The sequence below is a fragment of the Grus americana genome, chromosome Z (assembly GCF_028858705.1).
Source record: "Grus americana isolate bGruAme1 chromosome Z, bGruAme1.mat, whole genome shotgun sequence".
Lineage (NCBI taxonomy): Eukaryota > Metazoa > Chordata > Aves > Gruiformes > Gruidae > Grus > Grus americana.
Genome location: NC_072891.1, coordinates 69,051,702 through 69,077,502, shown reverse-complemented (window position 1 = coordinate 69,077,502; position 25,801 = coordinate 69,051,702). Strand labels below are relative to the sequence as shown.

At 39.2% G+C, this 25,801-nt stretch overlaps 1 protein-coding gene across 1 annotated transcript in view; it reads right to left on the bottom strand.

The window, feature by feature from the left end:
- Positions 1 to 25,801, bottom strand: part of DTWD2 (DTW domain containing 2) — an 86,519-nt gene that overhangs the window by 26,726 nt on the left and 33,992 nt on the right. The window contains exon 4 of the mRNA XM_054809841.1: positions 12,299 to 12,488. Within this exon, the coding sequence (XP_054665816.1) occupies positions 12,299 to 12,488 (190 nt within the window). The remainder of the gene's footprint in view (positions 1 to 12,298; positions 12,489 to 25,801) is intronic.

Here is a 25,801-nt window from a genome sequence, read left to right as displayed (position 1 = left end):
AAACACAGCCAATGGCATGCAGTACTAGAGGAATAACCAGGGACTGCAATAATCTTAGACTGTGGACATGTTCAGACTTCCTGATGCCCACACTTTCCAAGCATTCATTGCTGACTGGGTGAGATGGCAAAGAGGCATGACTGTCCTCAGAAAATTGACAATTCTAGAGTTGAACATAAATTTTGTGTCCAAAAGATCATTCTGGAATTCTTTACCCTTCTTTTGAGAATTTCCTTTGCATCAAGAGTCCTGGAAGTTTAAAGCATTGGTAGGAATGACTTTGCCTCCTTAGAAGAGGCTGCATGTCCTTATATACACATCATTATGTCTAAAACACAAGAGATTAACACCTTTTCTGACACAGGTATTTTATTTGTGTGCCAAGCACTGATAGCTGTATAGATCAACAAAATTGTAATTATGATTTTAAATTTCATGACCCTCATTAAAAATGCTGATAGAGAGCACCTGCTTTGCATCAGTTGAAATAACTTCTATTAAAGGTTGTTCATCTCCAAGGGTTACTGCAAACAGATGCTCTCAAGACTGATCAAAAACTCTAGCCTCCAAAATCTCTAAATATTCACTAAAATTACTGTAGGCAGTGTTTGCCAAAACCTCTGAATAACAATCAAAGTCTGTACATATACATTCTTGTCATTTCTGTGTGCTTCTGCCATATATTCTCAAGTTGGGCGTTGGTACTCTCACTCCTCTTGCAGGAGAAGAAATACACAAATCATTTTCAACTGTTAAAACACCAGTTACAATAAGTCAGATTTACTGATGATTCCCTGATCTCAAAGTTACCTCTCATTTTTTAAAAGCTCAAACACACAGATGTGTTAAAAGTCTTTAAAAGTCACATCCTGGGCTCCGAGCAAGCTGGTTAGGAAAATAAATCCCATCTCAGGGATGAAAGGATGAGGAGGAAGAGAGAGGAACAGCAAGAGACATTGCAAGCATAGTCTTAACTCGGATATCAAAATATCAATTCATTTGAGGACTAGTGCTTGCATCAGTGCAAGCATATGCTCACAAATGCTCACCACTAGTCAAGCAGATCTAAGCATACAGTGCAAGCTGAATTGAACAGTAAACCTCAAGTGTTAAAGATTTGCTGTAAGAAACCAGATTTTAGCTGATGATAGCAACTTTCATATAGCAAAGGAAGTATAAGGAAAGAAAATAGATGTATCAGAAATTGTGAAGGCATGATGGGAAAAGACAGTAAGGTGTTGAGTATTTGAGTAAAAGCAATGCTGTGATGAATGTATAGACAGAATGATTTGTTGGCATCATGCTGCCGCCATTATTATGCCCATTAAGTAGCAGAGGAGTGCAGCAACAAAGAATTATAGAGTCAAAGTGCATATGAAGCTACCCCCAGCCACAAACCGTGCCCACTCATGCACAAATGGGCATACCATTCAGATTTACAGTGAAGTAAGCTCAAAGCAAAAAGTCACACAACCTGTGCAAATAGTAACATTACAACTAGAATATTTTAATGTCATGAAAACACACTGTGCTCTTCTGAGATGTTTATTAAAAATTTTGTGACTACAAAACATCAAGGAATTAGAGATTATTAGATATGTGTTATGCATAACAACACAGGAAGAAAAAGCAAAATAATTAAAAGTGAACTACACTTTACACCCCTTTCCTGACCGTCTGAAACTATTTCTCTTGACTGTTAGCTAGACTGATGTCAGCTTAAAATTACAGGGAAACACTCACAGTTTTCATACATCATTGTACATTCAGTTTAAATTATTTTTTGATACCTGAATACCAGTATATGAATTCCTCCCCAACCCCAACTCTCAAAATCAATTGTGTAGCCCTTTTCAACATTTTCAAGGGATGGATAATTCTTTTTTTCTACAACTATACAGCATAAGCATAGTAATCCCGAGGAGATTTTCATTGTCTGTTTAAAAAAGGAAAACAAGATATCAGGTGACAGAAATAATCCATCCAGGTTTTGGATAGCAGATGCTTGGATTTACAACACTGGCCCAGGGACACTTGTACATAAATAAACCTAAATCATGTATTACCTACTTCTGATAAGACAGTAAGTACTTAGGATAGCTTGCCTACACTTTTATGTGTGTGCTTATCACTAGGTTAATTTTTTCAACCTTTTTTGTGGTGCTGAAGGAGTAGAAGGTCAAATATTTTTTTTTAGCCATCTGTTCCCACTATGCTATGCTTATCTCCTCATAACCAGAAGCAGCATCACCCACAGTGCTCTGTGATTGCTTCATACAATATACCACCAACCTAACTGTGCCAAGCACGCCTGCTGTACAAACCAGCACGTTCTTCCCTCCGAACTAATGGCATCCACTGTTCCAAGTTAACAGAATGCTTTTCCTGTATCACCTTTGCAAACCACAACAGCTGTTGCAAGAAAGCCTGCAGTGCATACTCTAATGCTCGTGGCCTCTTCCTCAGCTGTGGCTATGCAAAACTTCCTGGGATAATGTGCTTCTCTAGAGGGTGCCAGCTCATGGAGTACAAGACATAATCAATGTAATCATATTAAAAAATATAAAAGTCACCTTAAGCCATGCATCTCATAAGTTTCTGCTATAAAGTTTGTCTGAGCTCATGCTTTGTCATTTGTAAAAATTTCAGACAATAAGAATGATTCTGGATCAAGACATAAATTTAAATCTTTTTGATAAAGTTAAATACATTAGTTTCATAAACATATTTCCTCTGGCACTTTCTGGGAGAGCTCAATTGAAATTTCTTCAAAGATTCTTTTCAAAGAAAAAAGCTCTGCTGATTGAGCTGTTGATTAAAAGAGCTTTTTATTGAAAATGTTTAGATTTCAATACTAATTTAAAACAACAACAAAGTTTGTTAAAATATCATACAGTATCTTTAAAATCATTCAGTATAGCTATTTGTATTACCCAAAAATCATTGAAGCTGTGAAGGAACACAATTAACTGTGATCTTCTAATGCCTCCAATTTATTGTGTCTTTGTAGTATAACTTGCAATTAAGAATTGCTAATCTCTTCATTACTAAAATAGCTCTATTCTACCTACAGAACATTGAATAAAAGATCGAATCACCATTTGTTGAAGAATTTTAGTTATAACAGTTTCTTTTTCATTTGCAGATAATGCCTGCAGGAATTGTATCCTCTTTTCCTTTAATACCCCCTTTCTTTGGATACTGTCATATCTACCTCATTCTCTTTCGGGAAAAAAAACCTGCCTTCCTAAATTCCAAATATAATGACATCCTACTCATTTTAATCTTGCAAAATTGTATTATCAACCCAAAGTCTCAAAGCATCAAAGAAAACCTCCTTATTCCAATAGAGAACCATTTACAGAGTATTTAAACATGAACTATAACATAGGAGAACAGGAAACAATGTAGAAATAGGAAAAAGCCAAAAAAACCCTACAGTGTTGGCCATGATGTCTAGCTCAATGAGAAAGATTAAACGTAACACAGTCACAGGGTGAACAAAATTTAATCCATAAGAGTGCTGGTGTTTCCTTACAGACAGTTTTATTATAATATTTTACCACCTGACTGCTAATTTTAACTATTTAGAAGTTATAGGGGATTGCGCAAGTACTTCTAGTTCATTTCAGCACAAAATGACCAAACTTAGTTTAATACACACTACTTAAACATAGCCTTTGCACTGGTCCATGCTCAACTGGTGTCTCCATTGAGCGCTCTCAGACAACTGCTTGCAGTTACAGCACAAGTGCTGACTTAGCACTGTACTACCACGACAGCACAAGCAAAGCTGAAATAACACTAAACCACTAAATATAACCTTTAAACTTGATCTAAGAGACTTAAAGACAATTAGGTCACACTTCAACATGGGAAAAGTTTTTTGAGGTTTTTTCCTGCAGGAAGCTATTTCTGCATTTGAAAACTCCAACAATGCCATTAAAACAGCTTGATGTGATTTGAATAATAGCAAGTATCAACCAGCATATAAAATAAAAAAGCAAGTATTGATTTTAGCTCTGGTATATATAGTAACAAGCAAATTATCCATCATAGTTTAAAAAATATTTTAATACACTTATTAAGTTAATTACTTCAAGATTCACTGTACTTTTTATTTTCACTAAGAATTTAATCCCTTTACAATAAGATTTGCAATGCCATTCCAATAAAGGTAGGAATAGCAAAATATTATTTTCCTTTAAAAAACATCAGATAAAAAGTACAGAGTGTTAATTCTGATAGGCTGTAACTGCAACTGTTAAATGCTTTGATCCATGCAATGCAGAATTCAAGTATGCACAAAGAAACAAATCTGCTAGGAATATTTTTGATATTCCTGCTGTCTGCTCATATTTTTCCCCAAGAGCTTAGAGCACGATCATTTGCATCATTGCCTCATAAGTCAATGCCTCACAACTTTCTCAGAAAGAAAGTCTGTGACTCACCCCAGTGATAAACCATATCTGACAGTTCAGTTTTGCAAAGTCTTAAACCCTCTATATAGGTGCACACAGCAAAGGAGTGAAGGTAGGCTGTACCCTGTTAACAATTAGCATCTGGACGACCGATTCTTGAACTTTCAGGGCTATCATGTATTTACATGTTTTTATCCATGTTCATGTACAGAGGGCTCCAGATTAACATCACCACACTTGCCTTTGCTCCTACATCTATAAAATTCTGTACAAAACAAAGTATTTTAAAATCCAGAAAACTGTTATGGGCAAATTAAGTTTCTATAAAATCACATGTAGATATAACTCACATGATTCATACCTAGTCTTTATGGTGTAATAACCTCCTTCAGTAAGAGCAGATTTGTCTGTAAACAGCAAAAGTTTTTTCATTTCCCATAGTACACCCATAAATTTTCGTATCTTGGTGAAATCTAAAGTAATAGTAAAGTTAATCTAAAGTAACGAACTGGGATTTTTACTGGTTTTTTTTAATACTTATTAAATATCAGTGGGTCTTAGGAAATTTTGAACACTTGGGAAAAACCACATTTCACTCAAAATCATAGAACCAAAGAAGAAATCTTAAGAATAATATTAATTCTAACTGCACTTTTTCAGAATAACATTCTAAGCATGTAATTTTATCATTAATATCATTCCACCTTTATAAAACAATTCATAGTCTTTAACAAAGAAGTACTATTATGTTCTATCATTGTTTTAGTATAAAATATGTATCCAGACAGACATGTAGGGACAAGTGCAAGTATCAACGGCAGTAGGAATTATAAGAATATCCAGCAAATGTTTAGTAATTCAGTTTCGCATACCGAACCTCATCTCTATCACCATTTAGTGGTACTATCTCAAAAAGCAAAAAACATTTTATGCAGCTTCGTCAATACTACTGCTCACTTTTCAAAGATTTTCTTGGCATAGTATCTTACTTTGCTTTCATTACAGTATTTTCACTTGTCCTACCACTTTAAAGTCTTTTTCAGTTCCATTTTGCATTAGGCAGGATTTCAGAATTTTAAAAGACTGTTAAATGATCAATATTTTCTGTCCACTGTTTTATTAAAGCAAACATTGTAACAGCCTCATGGATACTAATTACATTTTACGCTCCACTACAAGGCATAAAAGAATTTAGGCAGGTAAAATGCCAAAATACAGATGTATTTAGTCCACATCCCTTTGACTTTCTGTAGATGCTCAGACCATATGAGCATTTATATAGCTAGGTTCAATTCAGTTAGTGGTTAAGAGTATTGGCTTAAGGCACTGTTTACCAGGATCATAACCACACTTAGACAGCACAAGCTGTGAACACACACTGCTGTGGCAAGATTGCTACTGAGATTTATATAAGATAGACTAGCTTAGACCAATTGCTTCAAAACCATCTCAAGGACATGTGTACAATCAGCAAAACGACCTTCTCACATGTAGCGCAGATATAATTTTAAGACTCAAAGTGTCAACACTTGAAAATGGAATTAAACACTACAGTCTCTTCAAACTTGAAGGATGCATCATCATCAATATTTGACTATGTGTTGGGTTTGCGTGGCAAGGTTTTGGTAGCGGGGGGGCTACAGGGGTGGCTTCTGTGAGAAGCTGCTAGAAGCTTCCCCTGTGTCTGACAGAGCCAATGCCAGCCGGCTCCAAGACGGACCTGCCACTGGCCAAGGCCAAGCCAGTCAGCGCCTCTGTGATAACATATTTAAGAAGGAGAAGACAGCTAGGGAGAGAGCTTTTGCAGCCAGAGAGAGGAGTGAGAGGATCTAAGAAACTCTGCAGACACCAAGGTCAGTGCAGATGGAGGGGGAGGAGGTGCTCCAGGAGCCGGAGCAGAGATCCCCCTGCAGCCCATGGTGAAGACCATGGTGAGGCAGGCTGTCCCCCTGCAGCCCATGGAGGAAGGATGAGGGGGTGTAGCGATTCCACCTGCAGCCAGTGCAGGACCCCAGGCCAGAGCAGGTGGAGGCACCTGAAGGAGGCTGTGGCCTGTGGGAAGCCCACACTGGAGCAAGCTCCTGGGCAGGACCGGTGGACCCGTGAAGAGGGGAGCCCACGCCAGGGCAGGTTTGCTGGCAGGACTTGTGACCCCGTGGGGGACCCCACGCTGGAGCAGTTTGCTCCTGAAGGTCTGCACCCTGTGAGAGGGACTCCATGCTGGAGCAGGGGAACGATGAGGAGTCCTCCCCCTGAGGATGAAGAAGCGGCAGAGACACCGTGAGATGAACTGACCGTAACCCCCATTCCCCATCCCCCTGTGCCGCTGAGGGGGGGGAAGGTTGAAGCCGGGAGTGAAGTTGAGCCCGGGAAGATGGGAGGGGTGGGGGGAGGTGTTGTAAGAGTTGATTTTATTTTCTCATTCCTCTACTCTGTTTTGCCTAGTAATAAATCAGATGAATTCCCTCTCTAAGTTCGGTCTGTTTTGCTCGTGACAACAACTAGTGAGTGATCTCTCCCTGTCCTTATCTCGACCTACAAGCGTTTCGTTATGCCTTTTCTCCCCTGTTTAGTGAATGAGGGGAGTGAGAGACTGGCTCTGGTGGGCACCTGGCCTCCAGCCAGGGTGAACCCACCACAGACTATTATCTCATCTAGCATTGCAATACTTCTTGTCTTTTCTCCCTGGAGAAGAGAAGGCTCAGGGGGGACCACATCACAGTATTCTAGTACTTAAAGGGCAGCTATACAGAGAACAGAGGCTCTCTCTTCACAAGGAGCCACATGGAGAAGACAAGGGGTGACAGGGACAAGTTGCGCTGGGAGGGGTTTTACCTGAGTACAAGAACATTTTTTACAGTGAGAACAATCAATCACTGGAACAATCTCCCCAAGGATGTGGTGGAGTCCTCATCACTGGAGGTTTTCAAGATGTGACAGGACAAGGTACTAGATAATCCCATCCAGGCTTCCTTTCCCACAACAGGATGGACTAGATGATCTTTCGAGGTCCCTTCCAACCTAGGTTGTTCTATGATTCTGGACCAGCAGACTTTTGCAGGGGTTGAAAGAAAAAACCATAGCATGAAGAAGTCGTCTCACATGGGAAACTGAGGAAGTTAATTATAAAACATAAGACAAAGTTTAAAAGGAACACAGTAAATTCCCAAATGTTTGGCAAGGCCTGAGTATTAGAGATCTGGTAGTTTTCAGAGCCTCTATGGACCTACACTCTGAATATTATCTTTTATGACCCCTAAAATTTCACCGATTTCTTTCATTCTTGCCATAAGATCAAATCACTCTGATAACCCAAAAGGCCTAATACAACATTATGTACTTCTGACAAAAAAAAAAAAGTTGAAGCTGTTTGGATTTGGAAAATAAGATAATTTTAAAGAATTTATTTTTAACATTAAGTTATTCCATAATGATAATGCACAGACCAGATTAATAACTTCACTTCTGTCCTCTCAGATACCTGCTGCAATCAGAAATAGGTGGGTCAGAATTTGGATGACTAGTAAGTCTGCAGGGTGTATTTTTTTCACAGATAGGTTTCTTGTCAGGTGTTTCTGACAGGCACCTCAGGTGATTTTCTAGTTACATCAGTGTGACCAAATTAATTTATTTGTAATACAGACGATTAAGTACAAGGAGAACTTATGCTGAAGTATTATTCATTTTCTGCACCTTATTTACTCAATACTGTGCTTGGAAGTTTAAAACAAATATTTTAGTTCTACACATAATACCAATTCTTTTTATGCCCCTGCATTTATATTATGAATATATAAAATTTTACTTTTCGGAACAGGGCAATTTTGAGCTTAAATAACTTTTCAACTACTGGACAAAACTGGATCAACCATCTCTCTTTTCATTTTTACTACTCAATGAATTCTGCTGGTTTATGCATGACTGACTATCTTCTTTACACTCATTTAAATACAAGTATGGTTCACAGGCAAAATGGAACTATAACACAGGGAACCAAATTCCAGCATGAAGTTGTTTAAAGAAGGTATCTGGAAAATACTTTATTTCCAGTATCTTTCCCATTTGGAAATAGGACTTCACCCTGTGTTACTTAATTCTCTTGATAGTTCTCAAGAGTTATCTGTTGTAATCAACCATTGTTGCACTACCTGGTTAGCTCCTGATTTATTTTTCTCAGCAACAATGTGCAAGAGTGAAGCAGAGAGAAGTAAGTGTTAATAAGGAATAAAGTGAAATGAGACAAACATCATTACCAAAAAATTCAGGTACCATAGTAAAATTATATGCAAAATATTAGCTTTTTTCTAAACAAAGAAATAGTGTCAATTTCTTTCAGGTTCAGCCTTTTTTATTTCAACAGGTCATTACAATCTAAATTTAGCTTACATCTTAACAACTGATTAGAGAAAAATCAAATTCTATAGTTTACAATACGGGATAAGAAATAGGTTCTACTACAGCAATTATTATTAGGAAATAGCAGTAGTTGAAGCTGAGTAAGTAAGAGCGCAGAAGTTACTCTCAACACCATAATGAAAGAGCAATCAAAGATGATGCTATCTAGAAGAAGAGATAGATAACAAAATGGATAATTTACACAGTCTTCTCTCGTAATGCTCCTACAGATCTGATCTGCCAAAACCACTGACTACGGGTAGACAGAGGTAGTAGTTAAGCGCCATAAAGCAGCAATCACCTGGAATGCGTTCAAATAACTGATTTTCTGGAAATCAAAATCCACTACCACAGACAGTCTGTCAGCAGACAAAAAAAGAAAAAGAAAACCCAACTAAAACAATGATCAGGTTTCAGCTTTATAGAGGAAGGTGGCATGAACTTCAAAGTTGAATTACACACAACAGAAGTAAATAAGTCAGTTTTAAAATGACTGGACAAAAACATGTTTAGAAAACGTGCAATACACTTCTGTTTGTTCCAGGTTTTGCAGAGATAACCTATCTTACAAGTATCAGACAGGAAGTTCTGTCAGCAGCAAGTACATAAGAGAAGGGAAGCAAAAAGGAAAGCCATCTAAAAGACCTAAGCTACTCCTCAAGTTAGTTTTCAAGAAAGGGACACTAATGACAGTACAAATTAATAGAAAAGGGCTGTTGTGGAATAGTGGGCTGGAGTTTAGCTGCAACCATGGGATCTTATCTTTGAAGATATTAATCCGTTTCTCTCAGCCAAAAAAAAAGCGGGGGGGGAGGGAGGGAGCTGCAAAATAATATGAATAATTAGTGGCTTTGGCTAATAAAGCTAAAACTATTTTTGCAAGTTTTAAAAGTAACAAACGAGAATGATGACCCTTTTTTTTCCCCTTTATCTACCCCTTCCTCCAAGTGAATAGATTAGGAAAAAGTGTTTTCTTCTGCGTTGCTAACTCAGGAATACACTGCAATTGGGAACAGCCAGTTTACAGGATCTGTGATTCAAATTTGGTAGGGCCCAACTAAAGAGACTACGAATGGAAACACTTTTTGCCTTCAAGGCAAGTCATGTATCCATGGTCAGGTGCCTCAGTGTATGACAAATGTTCTGCAGAATTTGAAATGGATTGCAGTGAAATAAATTCCATAAAAACTACTCATAAAGTTGCAGTTAAATTGCAATACATGGAAATGAATCCCATAAGTTCCTAGATGTAAATTCCATCTGTTTCACCATCTTCCTCTGAAGGCCAAAATAATTTGACTAAAACCTCGAATCTATTCTTCCATTTCACTTACAGCAATATAACCTAATTGCTATACTACAGTAAGAGCCTAAAAGCAACTCCCAGAGTTGCTATAAAACAGATTTCATCCCCTAAAGCAAATTACTTATAAGACTTACAGTAGCACTTTTTTTGAATTAGCAGCATATTGACTAACAGCACTCAATTTAAACTATTCCAACACCATAGTCATAAGGCTTTCATTTTTAAGTTTGCAAATTGCCACCTCCTCTCCCCTCCTGAAGGGGTAGTCAGCTTTTCACTGATCAAAAGGTGATCCAATGATGAAGAGAATTTTCTCCATTAGTAAAACTGTTGGTAGTAATAGTTTTTCTACAATATACTTTCAATAATGCCCCTGAATGAAAATGGCAGCTTTGTCAACAAATTACAAATGGACAAATAATCCTAGTCTTATGGAAATACTTAATAAATAGGAACAAAATCCTTGTATATATCATGCAGTGGGCAGTATTTTTTATACACACTGAAAAACTTCCCTCTAAGACACACTATCATAACAATATATGGGTAGAAATCTCTTACAGGCATCATGCCATCTACAAGAACCCAACTGATCAGGGCAAAATTCTGCCCCAATCTGATCTGTAGCAAAACTGCTCCTATATGAGATTTTGGACAGCCAAATCGAGCTAGCTGATAGAAAGGAATATTTCAGAATGCTTACATATTTGTGAATTCACATCAAAAGACTACAGTCTCCAGAAGTTTCAAAAGAGCACAATAAACGAGGAACTGCTAACTAGTTATAAACTAGAACAAAGACTGCAATTAAGACAGCTACTTACACAAGAGCTGTGTTCATTGCATGTGACAGTTCAAGAAGGTGCAAAATCAAGAATTTCATTGTAAGAACCAACACAAGAGGAAACCTAAAGCAATGGCAGTGCTAAACTTTGACTTCCAAACAAATTCAATCTTACAGTATTACAGAGAAGTTCCAACCACAGAAGAAATGTAATACTTTTTCCACACTCCATTGACAAGCATATGACAAAACTACACAACTAAAATGTTACTTTTCCTTTCAAAAACTTATAAAGAATCCAACTAGTAACATTTTCCAACTTCTGGATTTAGAAGTTAGTTATGAATGATACACAATGCAGACACAAAACTGAAGTGTGTGAAATAAGAGCCTTTCCTAGAAAATCTGTAATTTGAGCATTTAACTCAGACACGGCATTGTAGGGCAAAGAAATGCCGTCTGGTGTGTTTATAGGACATAAATATAAATGAGTTCAGTCTAATAACAGAAGAAAAACTTAATAACACCGAGTCACACAAGATTAGGTTTTAGTTTCAAAACTTACATTCAAGACTCCTGTGCCAATAGCCATACTCAATTATCCACTAAAAAATTCCTTGAAAAGTAGTGTCATACCATTCACAATCCAGCAACAGGAACCTACGTCCACTAATGTTATTAACATTGTATTACAATCTAGGGTATTTTTATTAGGGCAGGAACAGCTGTATATTGTAATAGTACAACCACAGCTTAATCCTTACTGACAGTTCAGATGGGTGGGTGTTGATGTTCCCAAGGAAAACAAAACAAAACAAAACAAAACACCAAAAAACCCCAACAAAACTCACAAACCACACATGGCCACTATTTGTTCTGCTTAAATTCTAATTGCTAAAGTCAGAAAGTTTTTAATGTGGTGGAGATCAAATATGTGAGAGAAAGTGTGATGCTTTCATAAGAGGCTACAAAATTCTACTTCCAGCTTTCCTATTACTGCAATGCAAAATACTTAGGCAGGGGAAAAAAGTTTATTTCATTGTATATGCTCTAACTTCTTAGGCAACAGGCAAAAATTTTCTACACTAACCAGTTTTCAATTTTGTAAAACAATGATTCACTATGAAGATAAATGCATTAACTCAAAACAAAAATAAATTTCAAGTGATAAAGTGAAACCCCCCCCAATATTCACAGTCATCTTTCTCACAATCTTATAGGTTGTTTTATTTAATTGTTCAAGTTTTCCTTATCTTGTCACCTGGTTACAGATGAGGAGGAAAAAAGATTTCCATGATTTTTATCCTCACAAAAACACTCCCTTGTGACTGGTCACAAAGCAAGCATCTACTAGACACACTTAAAATTTTTATTTTACGTATTATAACTCACCTGCTTGGGAAGTCGGAAGAGAGGATTTTTATAAAATATATCTTTAGCCTGACTCCACGTTCCATCAATGATGATCATAACAGATGGTCTAGAAGACTTCACAGCAACTTCTTCCAAATTGGTAGCTTCAGCTCCCGGATACAAAATTAGAGTATTGGGATTTCTGCACACAGCTGCTAATTCAGGATACCTTCAATGCACAGACACACACAATGAAAATAATTACTACAAGTTTCCACAACAAATACATACCTCTAGATATTCCAAGTTACTAACACCCACTCATCTTCTCCAAATTTTACTTAAATTTCAAAAGAAGTCCATCGCTCAGCTACCACTTTCTCTTTCAGTACTTCAAAAGTTGTTGATTCTCCCTCAGCTTCTAAGGGGGAAGGAAAAAACTACCCACAAAAGTAATCAATGAAAGCTTGATAAAGCAATATGTTGAGAATATTTTCTGATGCTTTTAGCATTAAGTCTCTAATGTCTATTTGAACCAAAGATGTTTTGAATTGTTTACCAAAATTTAACACATGTATTCTAGTAAAAGTTGTTCAAGCACTTAGCACAAAAATACTATAATCACCCCATTTTGAACTTTGTATATACAAAGAACATCAGCCATTCATGGTCCACATCTACAGTACATTTTTGCAAATATTACCATCTGTGATCGGTAGACCCTGGCTGGGGGCCAGGTGCCCACCAGAGCCGCTCTCTCACTCCCCTCATTCACCAAACGGGAGAAAAAGTATAACGAAAAGCTTATGGGTCGAGATAAGGACAGGGAGAGATCACTCACTAATTATCGTCACAGGCAAAACAGAATGAACATAGAGAGGGAATTCATCTGATTTATTACTAGGCAAAACAGAGTAGAGGAATGAGAAAATAAAATCAACTCTTACAACACCTCCCCCCACCCCTCCCATCTTCCCGGGCTCAACTTCACTCCCGGCTTCAACCTTCCCCCCCTCAGCGGCACAGGGGGACGGGGAATGGGGGTTACGGTCAGTTCATCTCACGGTGTTTCTGCCGCTTCTTCATCCTCAGGGGGAGGACTCCTCTCATCGTTCCCCTGCTCCAGCATGGAGTCCCTCTCACGGGGTGCAGACCTTCAGGAGCAAACTGCTCCAGCGTGGGGTCCCCCACGGGGTCACAAGTCCTGCCAGCAAACCTGCTCCAGCGTGGGCTCCTCTCTCCACGGGTCCACCGGTCCTGCCAGTTGCCTGCTCCAGCGTGGGCTTCCCACGGGCCACAGCCTCCTTCAGGTGCCTCCACCTGCTCTGGCCTGGGGTCCTGCACTGGCTGCAGGTGGAATCGCTACACCCCCTCATCCTTCCTCCATGGGCTACAGGGGGACAGCCTGCCTCACCATGGTCTTCACCACGGGCTGCAGGGGGATCTCCGCTCCGGCGCCTGGAGCACCTCCTCCCCCTCCATCTGCACTGACCTTGGTGTCTGCAGAGTTTCTTAGATCCTCTCACTCCTCTCTCTGGCTGCAAAAGCTCTCTCTAACTGTCTTCTCCTTCTTAAATATGTTATCACAGAGGCACTGATGGGCTCGGCCTTGGCCAGCGGTGGGTCCGTCTTGGAGCCGGCTGGCATTGGCTCTGTCAGACACAGGGGGAGCTTCTAGCAGCTTCTCACAGAAGCCACCCCTGTAGCCCCCCCGCTACCAAAACCTTGCCACGCAAACCCAACACACCACCTCAATTTATCTTTTAGTTTGTTTAATTACTACTTCTACAGTTACAGTCCCCAAATTTTTACATTCTCTTCTTCCTTCCTGTTGGCTTCTACATTTGGCAATAGTACCAGAGGAATAACTACTGTCTATTAAGTGTTCACTTAACGTACACACAAATTCCTGAAGTTTTTGCAGGAGACCACTGTAAGTTAGTTTATAAAAATTTATGAAAGTCATTGTCATTTAAGTAATATTGGAAGCCTCAAAAACGACCTAGTCAAGTAGGCTGGTATGGGAGAATCTGAGAAAAAGCTGGCCTTGTAACAAAGACTCCATTACTTGTCGTGAATCCATTTCAGCAGTATCATGATGTAATCTTCAGAATCACCTCCATCAGAAAGCAGGAAGAAACACAAAACCAGGACTGACTGAAGCATGTGACAAAAAAATAAGAAATTAATGCTGCTTAGTGCCTCAGAGGTTATAAAGAGCAAACAATGGGATAGGAGTAGAAAAGCAATATGTAGTTGAAATAGTGTGTGACTGTTTGTGCTCTGAAGTGGAAAGAGAAGCCAGTACAGCTGATCAGAGAAAATAAGGTATATCAGAATGAGGTTAACAATAGCCAGCCCACAAAGTGGGCTGTCCACGCTACCTATGAAGAATGACTAGGCGCAAGAGCCATAGACACAGGCAGGATGCAGATATGTAAGTTCACACAAAGAAATTCCTAATGCCACTGTGACCTCACAGCTTTTAAGCCCCAGGAGTTGGGCATCTGCACCTCTCCTCCAAAAAATCAAGCAAGAATCTCCTTTCTTAAGGGGGGTGGGGAGGAAAGGTTAGGGAAGAAAGAAATTTTTAATAACTGGTTTTGAGTTGATACATACTAGGTGTACTTCAAATCTGTGCACTTCAAGCAGAATTGAGTGCCTAAGACATTGAGATCCTGAGCTTAAGACTCATAGAGGACCATATGGGAAATACCTGAAATGAAAGGGGAACTGAATTCACTGTACCAATAAGCCGAGAGCTAGTATTCTGATAGTTGACCATCCTTGCCCTGCCAAGCAAACAGTCCAGACTGATTCCACACTATGTGGCTCACTGCTGTCAACATTATTTATTAAAAAATTAAAAATTAAAATGTGTGTCTTCCATTCATAAAACACTCTCGTTCTTCCTTCCTTAGAACAGCACAGGAGGACTGAGCTAAACATAAACACCTAATGATTTGCTTAGAAAAGATACAGTTTTTATAAAACAAGTTCAAAAAAAATTTTGTATGTACTTTTATACAGGTACATCCTGTTAATTTCGCTGCAGGTTTTGTAGTTGCTGTGTTTTAAGGCTTTGTTTCCTGTTAGTTTGCTGCTGATACATAGTGCAATTAGACTTTTTTTACTTGTATACTACCACCTTTAAGAATTTGTCCCCCAAAACAGTTTTTATATACATCCTTCAGCTACATTTAATTAGATCTGTGAAAGAAATGAAAAGCCTTGGTAACAAGACTGAATTTGTATTTGGAAAATAAAAATTAATCTGCTAACTGAACAAATTGATATAGCATTCAAAAGGCAAGTACATATCAACAATACCACTTTTCACAGCCACTTAGCAAGAATATGCTTCTGACATGCTTGCTTGGGTAAACACTGTAATACAGTGTCTTTAATCACACACTACGTCTGAAATACTGCTATAGGGCAGGATTTTCTCTACAAGAATCAGATATTTTTAAAGGAAACGTATAGGAACCAATTCTGAAAAATTAGCCATTTCACTATAATGCTGAAATAGAGCTGTTGCCTGCTGAGCTCTTTTAAAAATCTGATCCACACCCAACAGTACAACTTTTTTTCCACATAAGCTTTCACTTGTATGTTTAAGCTTACTACAGGTTATAAGTAAGAGGACTAGGAATTAGATCTCGTCTTCACAGAGCTGTACTTGTAAAAGTAAGTGCATATAATCCTATTATAAAAACACATTCAAACAATGTTAATATTGATTTTTTTTTAGTACCAATCCATTGTTTAAGTACAAGAGTGATTTGAGACAAATAGTAAGCTAATTAAAAATACAGGAGACAATTTCATTAAGGCTAATGTTTGTATTCATGATGAGTCATGAAATATTAAATGATATGGAGTGTAGTGACAGGACAAGGGGTAATGGGTTTAAGCTGAAGGAGGGTCGATTTAGATTAGCTGTTAGAAAGAAATTCTTTACTGTGAGGGTGGTGAGGCACTGGCACAGGTTGCCCAGAGAACTTGTGGATGCCCCATCCCTGGAAGTGTTCAAGGCCAGGTTGGATGGGGCTTTGGGCAATGTGGTCTAGTGGAGGGTGTCCCTGCCCGCAGCAGGGGCGTTGGAACTAGATGGTCTTTAAGGTCCCTTGCAACCCAAACCATTCTATGATTCTATGATATATGCCAGCTTTGAAACTCTTCTCAGAGCCACAGAAGAAGCTCCTTGCTCAATCCTGTGCTACCCAGAAAATGTATTTTTGCTTTTTATCCCTGCCTAAATTTACCCTGCAAAACAAGGGTAGAGTCAAAAACTCAGTATCAACTCAGCTGGCAGTCCAGACTGCCTTGTTTAGACCAGATATAAATTTCAGGCCACACACTAGATCACTGCACTGGGAGGTAGATAAGCAACTTAGCAAGACGCATCTCTGATCCTACGTCCTCCGAATTGCTAAAAGCTGAGAGATGAATTGGGTAAGTCTCACCAAGTTGTAGCCACTCTTCTGTGAGCTCTTTATCCTTTGGGGTGTTGTTTGTTTGTTTCTTTTAAATTTAAGTTGCTTTTATTTAAGTTCAGGAGCACAATTCTGCAGTCCAGTAAGACTTTTATCTGTTGTGAAATTAAACCCAACAGAAACACCAAGGTAAATTAGGAGCAGAAGGCTCAATTAGGATAAGCACAAGGACAAGCTAGGAGGCCAAGCACGAGCAGTCACACCAAAATAAGCTAGTCCAAGCTACTGAAGGAACAGTTGATTATGATGATGGAAGAATTTCACACAGCAGCTGCCCACAGTCAGAAACGTGGTTTTCTTGCTTTTCTCACCATCTTGTGACATACAGTAGTGCACAGTTTCACAGCATTCATGACTTCAAACATGGCAAAATACAACATGCCTGTCATCAAGACACGCAGCTTTGGCAGTGCAGATGGAGAATGAGGTGCGATGTTTGTGCTGGGGGCAGCAGTTGCTGTAGACAAGATAGCTGGACCGCATGCCTTGCAACAAAGCTTTGCTTATGAAACATCTCCGCAAATAAGTTTGCCCACTAGTTAATGACAACCTGGATTCAGGAACAATTCAGTGAAAGAAGTTCCTCCTTTAATTGTATCTCTTCTGACCAGTGTTCAGAACATCAGCATTTCCTTCCATCTCTGAAACCACAACATCATCTGCAAATGCTTGAACATAACTGTGGCCCAATACCAGCAGACATGTCAAAGACAATGTCAAGGCTGGGCATGGTAAAGGCGTACAGCAGTAAGCCCAAGAGGGTAAACTGGGAGGGGGAGAAGAGGGTAAAGAGCAGTGTGGTTGCTGGTCAGTGCTGGAGACCAAGTTACATCTTATTCCACATCATAGTCCTAGATCTTTATGTAGAACTTCTGAGGAAGCCTTTATTAGTGTGAAGCATGATTAGCTTCAAAGAATTAACAGGGACTTTAATTTTACCTTCCATTTCAGTCAGAACAGACATGCTGATGGCAGACTCTTTAAAGCCACCAAATTTCAAGAGGATACTGAGAAGCTGAATTTCTAAACAACTACTTTTCTTCCTACAGATCAGAGGTTGACTTTTCAAGCATTCACAACTCTGTGTCAGTCAGGGCAAAAAAGAAAGATAATGTTGCTACACATGAAAAAAAAATCTCTAAAACACTCTGTTCCTCCTTGGTCTTTCTCAAAGACACTGCAAAAGAATGGTATAAACTCCTAAATGAGTGACAATGAGAACATCTTAATTTAGGTACTGTACTGTATTACTTACTTAGCAGGCTTTAGAATTGCTTTGGTTTGCATGCTACTTCAAAAACAACTTTTCTCATTAAAGAATTGGACCAGGTAAAGAATTTCGAATACAAAATTGTTCTACATTAACTTAATAGCCATGAAGACAATCAATTAAGCAAATCATTTATTTTATGTCACACGTATTCATGCACTATTAATAGCAGTTATCAAAAGTTTCCTGTAGAGTTGTACAATTAGGACTTCGAAGCCATGAATCTCAATCCTTAAGTAAAAATCTCAAAAGAATATATTATAGGGAATCTCTGATGAAGTTACAAATATACACAATTCATTCATACATGTTACAATGAAAAAAGATGTGCAGTTCTGTAACACTCCACCCTAGCCATGGCTATCGTTTAACTGAGTTCTTAATTATCATTGGGGGGGGGGGGGGGGGAGGAGAGGAAGAATATAGCTTAATTTTTCCTTTAGGAAATATTACAACTGTAACAGTGTATAACAGTTTTTAGTTGATGTTACCTGAAAGGGCCTGATAATGAACAAGGCTTGGTTGTCTGTAAGGCATGATTTAGGTTTGTGAATTACTGTAAAGTGAGTATTAAGCAATATAATTATAAAAATGTGATTTCAGTGATAGAAGTGACACTTGGTGGGCACTAAAGGGACTTTAAATTCATGTGTGTTGGACATTAATAGAAAAAGAGCTTGCTTGAAAAATACACTCAGGTAAAAAGAGGTGCTACTTTCTGAAGCCTCAAGGCAGAGCAAGATCTATTCTCTTCTCTGTGGGTCTCTAAGTAATAACTAAGGTGGAAAAGAATAAAGTGGAAGCATATGAAGGATCAGATGGCTTGGAATTTTCTTTTCTAACCATTTCTAGATTGCTAAAATCTAGCAGAGACTCTCCAATAAGCTTTCCAAACAAAGACAACAGAATTTTAAAAACAAAAGTTATTCACAGAATTGGTGGGCAATACTAAGTATGAAGGCACATACACACACAAAGTTATTATTTCCACAGAAGAAAGAAGTACAAATTAAAGGGAAAAAAATGCAAACAATGAAAAAGAAATGTAACAAGATCTTTTGCCAAATCCTGAATACTTCGCTGATGTCATAAACCGTATGAAATTGTACTGGGTTTCTGTGGCAAGGTTTTGGTAGCAGGGGGGCTACACGGCTGGCTGCAGCGAGAAGCTGCTAGAAGCTTCCCTCATGTCCAATAGAGCCAATGCCAGCCGGCTCCAAGATGGACCCACTGCTGGCCAAGGCTGAGCCCATCAGTGACAGTGGTAGGGCCTCTGGGATAACAGAGTTAGGAAGGGAAAACAAACCCCCAAAAACCTAGCAGCAGCATATGCAGCCAGACAGAATTGAGAAGATGTGACAGAAACAGCTCCACAGACACCAAGGTCAGTGAAGAAGGAGGGGGAGGAAGTGCTCCAGGCACTGAAGTAGAGATTCCCCTGCAGCCCCTGGAGAAGACCATGGTGAGGCAGGCTGTCCTCCTGCAGCCCATGGAGGTCCATAGTGGAGCAGATATCACCTGCAGCCCATGGAGGACCCCACAGCGGAGCAGGTGGAGGTACCCAAAGGAGGTTGTGACCCCCTGGGAAGCCCACGCTGGAGCAGGCTCCTGGCAGGACCTGTGGCCCCATGGAGAGAGGAGCCCACGCCAGAGCAGGTTTGCTGGCAGGACTTGTGACCCCATGGGAGGGACCCACACTGGAGCAGTCTGTTCCTGAAGGTCTGCACCCCATGGGAGGGACCCACGCTGGAGCAGTTGGTGAAGAACTGCAGCCCATGGGAAGGACTCATGTTGGAGAAGTTGGTGGAGGACTGTCTCCCGTGGGAGGGACCCCACGCTGGAGCAGGGGCAGAGTGTGAGGAGTCCTCCCCCTGAGGAGGAAGAAGCAGCAGAGACACCGTGTGAGGAACTGACCACAACCCCCATTCCCCGTCCCCCTGTGCCGCTGGCGGGGAGGAGGGAGAGAAATGGGGAGTGAAGTTGTGCCCGGGAAGAAGGGAGGGGTGGGGGGAGGTGTTTTAAGGTTTGGATTTATTTCCCATTATCTTGCTCAGATTTGCTTGGTAATAAATTAAATTAATTTTCCCCAGTTGAGTCTGTTTTTCCCATGACGGTAATTGGTGAGTGATCTCTCCCCGTCCTGATCTCAACCCAGGAGCCTTTGGTTATATTTTCTCTCCCCTGCCCAGCTGAGGAGGGCAGTGATAGAGCAGCTTTGGGGGGCACCTGGCCCCCAGACAGGGTCAACCCACCACAGAAACATAGAAAGTATAAGCAAACATGTATATAGATACAACAGAGACTCACTAAGACACTTATAAAAGTGGTTATAAAAGTATAGCACAAGTCTGAGTACCACGAAAACTAGGTAAAAAATTAGCACATTAATTAAAAATGGTGGGGAGGGGGGTATCAGGGGGAAACGGGACCATGAACCACCACACTGGTCTGCAATCCAGAGGAAAAATTAGTAATAATTAATAATAAGTAAAACCTCAAAAATTTAATTTCACAGTTGACCTTTTCAGTGGAGTAATGCAGACACCACAAACAGCATCAACAAACAAGTCAGCTCTTATGTTAGAATATAGGCCACCTCAAACAGTACTCTACTGCAGTTAAAACAGTGTCCTCCTTTATGAAAAAAAAAAAAATGCAAACCCACAAACATATAGGTGTGAACTAGCTGCAGAAAGTCTACTGACAAGAACAGCAAGGGGGATAAAAGTCTTCACAGGAAAACTGAATAAACTGAGCTGTAAGTTTTAGAGAAAAAGCGGCCAAAGGGAAACTTAGTTAATAGTCTCCAAAACCACAAAAGGAAGGAAATAACTTATTCTCCATGTCCACAGAGGACAAGAAAAGAAATACTAAGTATAACTGCAGCAATAAAGACACAAACTAAACAGGGACAAAACCTCACAAGCTTTCTAATGATAGTAAGTTAAGTTCGCATGTTAAAACAGACCCACTGAGAATTCTGCAGACTATCCTGTACATGGTATTGATACCATGCCTACATGCAGCCAATCTCACTTTCATAGAGGAGTAACAGAGGCATCTTGAGGATCTTTCTACCCCCACTTATCCAACTATGCTGCTACGTATGTATATGTAATGAATATCAAATACCAATGCTGGTCTTCAGTTGGTCTTATTCTTAAACATAATGATTTCAAGTAATGGAACTATCCTGAAGGAATATCCTCTATACAGATATAATGATGTTTCCAATGTTTTCATACATGTACTTAATAACACATGATTTTCCTATGAACATTCATTCCTGGCACTGTACCTGCTGTATTTGTGTATATTACTAGCTTTGAGTTTTCATTAGCAGTTTATGGACTTTAGAAAATGGTGGAATTCCCAAGAAAAATCAATTTGCACTATTTACAGTTGCCATATTCCACTTCAATCCAGGTAACATTTTACTGCAATAATTAAAAATAAGATCAATCTTAAGATAATCACTTTCTCTTCCTATAAATACATCAATACAAAATTTCTTAGCTGTTACCCATCTTTCCATGACTGACAGCTAATGTAAAGCTCAAAAAGATGATGCAATTTAAAAGATATGTTTTAAGGTACAACTGTGGTCTTGAACTCTGTGAGAGAAATACTTTCAATATTTGTTTCTCATACAAATCACTGTTCAGCCTTAGTTTTGGTATGCAGCAGGCACTGCAGGCCTGTATAATCCATTTAGTCTGAGAACAATCTCCACTAAGCAGAACTATTCAGATCTTTCATTTGTGCCTGAATTGTATCCAACTACTTTGTCATAGCAGATTTATACATTCTCATGATCATACTTAAGACAAGTAGCATTTTATTATTTCTGGGATGCATGCTCTTGAGATGTGTAATTTAAACACTATCATCTCATTATAAACCAGTTTTTGTATCATAAACATTTTTATTACACATCTATACTCAGTTTCTCTCAAACTCTTTACGTGATTTTAATTCAACAGGGATCTATTAAACTTTGTCAGTGTGAAAGGCAAGTGTTCAAATTTTAAAAATCTAACATTGCCATTTAGTAGCAAACAGTACTAATATTCTAGAACAGATGCCAATTTATTATCTGTGAAAAACTGTCAGGTTTATGGGAATTTCTCAGTTTCTCATAATTTTTCCTAATTCACCTTGGTCATAAGCAGGTGCCTTTGCTCTCTCAATACTCCCATACTTGGAAGATTGTGGGAGTACTGATCCCCATAATTCCCATGAGGTAATAAAATGAATAAAAAAATAAAGGCAGCAACCCTCTATCATCACACTCAGAAACAATCCCTTGGGAGCAGGATTGAGGCATAAGAGATATCCAGCAAGAGAAAAATCAATATTTTCATATTAGATACTCTACTTTTTTTATAGATAAATGACATTTAGTCTCCATTATAATCTGGAATTTTTTTCTTCCGTTCTAAACAGATCAGTTGTATAAACAAGTTATCTTTGGTTGAAAGATTTTTTTTAAGGTTCAGAAACCTGAAATTTTACAACTAAATATTTTACTGTTTACTAGGGGAAAACGTCATAAAACCAGCTTATTAATTTCACCCTTTTTAATCTATGAAAACCTGTATATAAAATACTTTGTTAGCAAAACCCGTTCGGTTCCTCAGTGAAAAACCATCATTACCAATGCCTCCAGATAACATTAGCTTTTACAGCATAAACATGTAAATAAAACGGAGGTGAGTTTGTACCAGGACCCTAGTTTGTGATACCAAGTTTCTTATTACTGTCACAAGTGGAGCTGGCCTGCAACATTTAATAAACTAGAATAAAAAGGAATAATGGGTAATAATGTGTTGTTTTTATTGTGTCTTCCTATATTCCAATTTCAATTTACTTCTCCTTTGTCATGTACTGTGCTTAAATTAAAACAAAATTAGAACATAAGCTAGTAATAAAAGGAAAACTACTTCCTTTTAGTAGCATTAGAATAAGTGGTTGAGAACCATTTTTCTAGAAAAACTTATCTCAACATCCAAAAACCTGACTCTTCTAACTAATATGCCAACAATCACATTTGGTAACATGGGCAGATTAGTTCTGAAAATGAATGCAATGGCAGCCAAAGTTACAGTCCTGTCAAGAAACGAGAAGCAGAGCCATTATCTTGGCAAGTTTTTGCTTGTTAGTGGACCTCAGTACCAGTTCTCTCAAATATTTAATGACTTCCTCAATAAAAAGAGTTTATTGCAAACATGTCCCCCGCACCAAAGAAAAAAAAACAACAAATCAAAACCCAAAAAACACAACCCAAGAACAACAACAGATTCTTATGCACTAAAACACAGGTCTCCACATTCCACTGAAGAATACTTTTTTCCTTTACACTGCTTTCAGTTACCTCTTCCTATCTACTGCTCATACAACGTAAAACTTATAAAAAACGTTTCATGGCTTATCTAGCATCATGGAAAAAAGTAACAAAACAGATATACAGTTTTCTTATGAAGAAAATTAGTATTTCTACCGAAGAGCAGTAGCAATCATTTGGTTAAATTATACCCAGCTTCTCTAAGCAATTAACTGAAGAGGAAACCTAGAGAGCAGTATCTAATAGCCATAACGATAGGCTAAACCACTTCTCCCCTATGTAACACGTACACCCAGACTAAGAAGTCTAATCCTCTCTCAAGCAGCATGTAGGACTCACACAGAAAAGCGGCCAGAGAAACTGCAGTAATTCTAACAGACTTTTATAGCTCTTTTACTGAGTCTTAGGATACCTTTTATGTAACACAAACTAGCCACCCATTAACTTCTCTAAACATCTTAAAACCTTCATTTCAATAACAAGATTCCTTCCCCCCCCCCGCTAAGTCTGTGAAACTTCAATTAAACATTTGTTTTCTATAATATCTGTATTGCATTATTTGTATCTTGTTTACTATAGTTTAGGATGTTAACAACATACATTCTAAAAGCCAGTACATCTTCAAAGTGCTTGTTTTGGAAAGAAGAGGGACAAAATTGGAATAGAAGCCAGGAAACTGATGAAGAATTCTTGAAGCATCACCACCAGAGACAAAAATAATCTTTTACTCCTTCTAGTAGAGAAAAAATTCTCCAAACACACCCTAAGCCCAAGCAGGAGGAGAGGAGGGGAAGGAATTTCTAAAGCTACAGTCCCAGAACAGTAGGAAAAGGTCATACTATACCTTAATTCTACTCAAGGTATAACAAGAAAACAATGTAGACAATTGCACAGAGAAAAGACTTCAGAACAAGATTTCTAAATACAGCAAAAATATCCAAGCAAATTGGAAACTGAAGCCCAGGAAACAAAGCACATATTTGAAATGGCAGCAGCAATTAGTATATCTAGAAATGCCACATTTCTTTAAAATAAGTTACATCCATTACTGTTTCTATAAAAAAGTTGCAAGTTTTGCTTCAGGAAAGTAATGCACCTGTTTCTCATCTGTAACTTGGGCTAATGCAATTAATTTCACTATTAACATGAAGCGTTCACAACAAATGATTTCCAAATGAAACCAACAGCATAAATTACTAATGTGAGAAAACGTCTACTTTTTACTCTATGTGAAAAAAAGAAGAAAATTCAGTGCAAATTTTGGTACTAATTCAGAAAGCTGTTGCTGAGATAGGTCCAGAGGCATCATCCTGCTAAGGTAAATCCAGACCACAGCATTATTCCTACACAGCTGGTGAACTGTGGCCACTGGTTACTACATTCGCTTGCACAGTACTTTCCCTGTACGAAGCAAGAGTACACATTTGAAAACAAAAAGCCCATATTATCAAATCTTTCTCTTCTACCACTGTGAAGCGTAATCTTTAAGAACAGAAACATTAGCAGAAGGATCATATGTGGTGTTGCGTTCATGTGGCAAGGTTTTGGTAGAGAGGGAGCTGCAGGTGTGTTCCCTGTGGACTTGTCCTGAAGGGAGCATAACGTAACACACAGGAAAAAGGCTCTGCCAAAAGGGGTTGCATACACTTAAACTTACTGCTGACAATGCCCAAAGTCAGAACTTCAGAGAGACCAGTGACGAGTGGCATTCCTCAGGGGCTGGTATTGGGAGTGGCACTGTTTAACATCTTTGTCAGCAACATGTTCGCAAGTTTGCCGATAACCCTGGTGTGGTGCAGTCAACACGCTGGAGCGAAGGGATGCCATCCAGAGGGACCTTGACAGGCTGGAGAGGTGGGCCCATGCGAACCACATAAAGTTCAACAAGGCCAAGTGCAAGCTCCTGCACGAGTCAGAGCAATCCCAAGGACAGCTACAGGCTGTGCAGAGAATGGACTGAGAGCAGCCCTGAGGAGAAGGACTTGGGGGTATTGATTGATGAGAAGCTCAACATGAGCCAGCAGTGTGTGCTTGCAGCCCAGAAAGCCAACCGTGTCCTGGGCTGCATCAAAAGAAGTGTGACCAGCAGGTCAAGGGAGGTGATCCTGCCCCGCTACTCCAATCTCATGAGACTCCACCTGGAGCACTGCGTCCAGCTCTGGGGGCCCCAGTACAGGAGAGACATGGAGCTGTTGGAATGGGTCCAGAGGAGGGCCACGAAGTTGATCAGAGGGCTGGAGCACCTCTCCTATGAGGACAGGCTGAGAGAGTTGGCGTTGTTCAGCCTGAAGATGAGAAGGCTCTGGGGAGACCTAATTGTGGCCTTCCAGTACCTGAAGGGGCCTACAAGAAAGCTGGAGAGGGACTGTTTACAAGAGTATGTGGTGATAGGACAAGGGGTAATGGCCTTAAGCTGAAGGTGGGGAGAT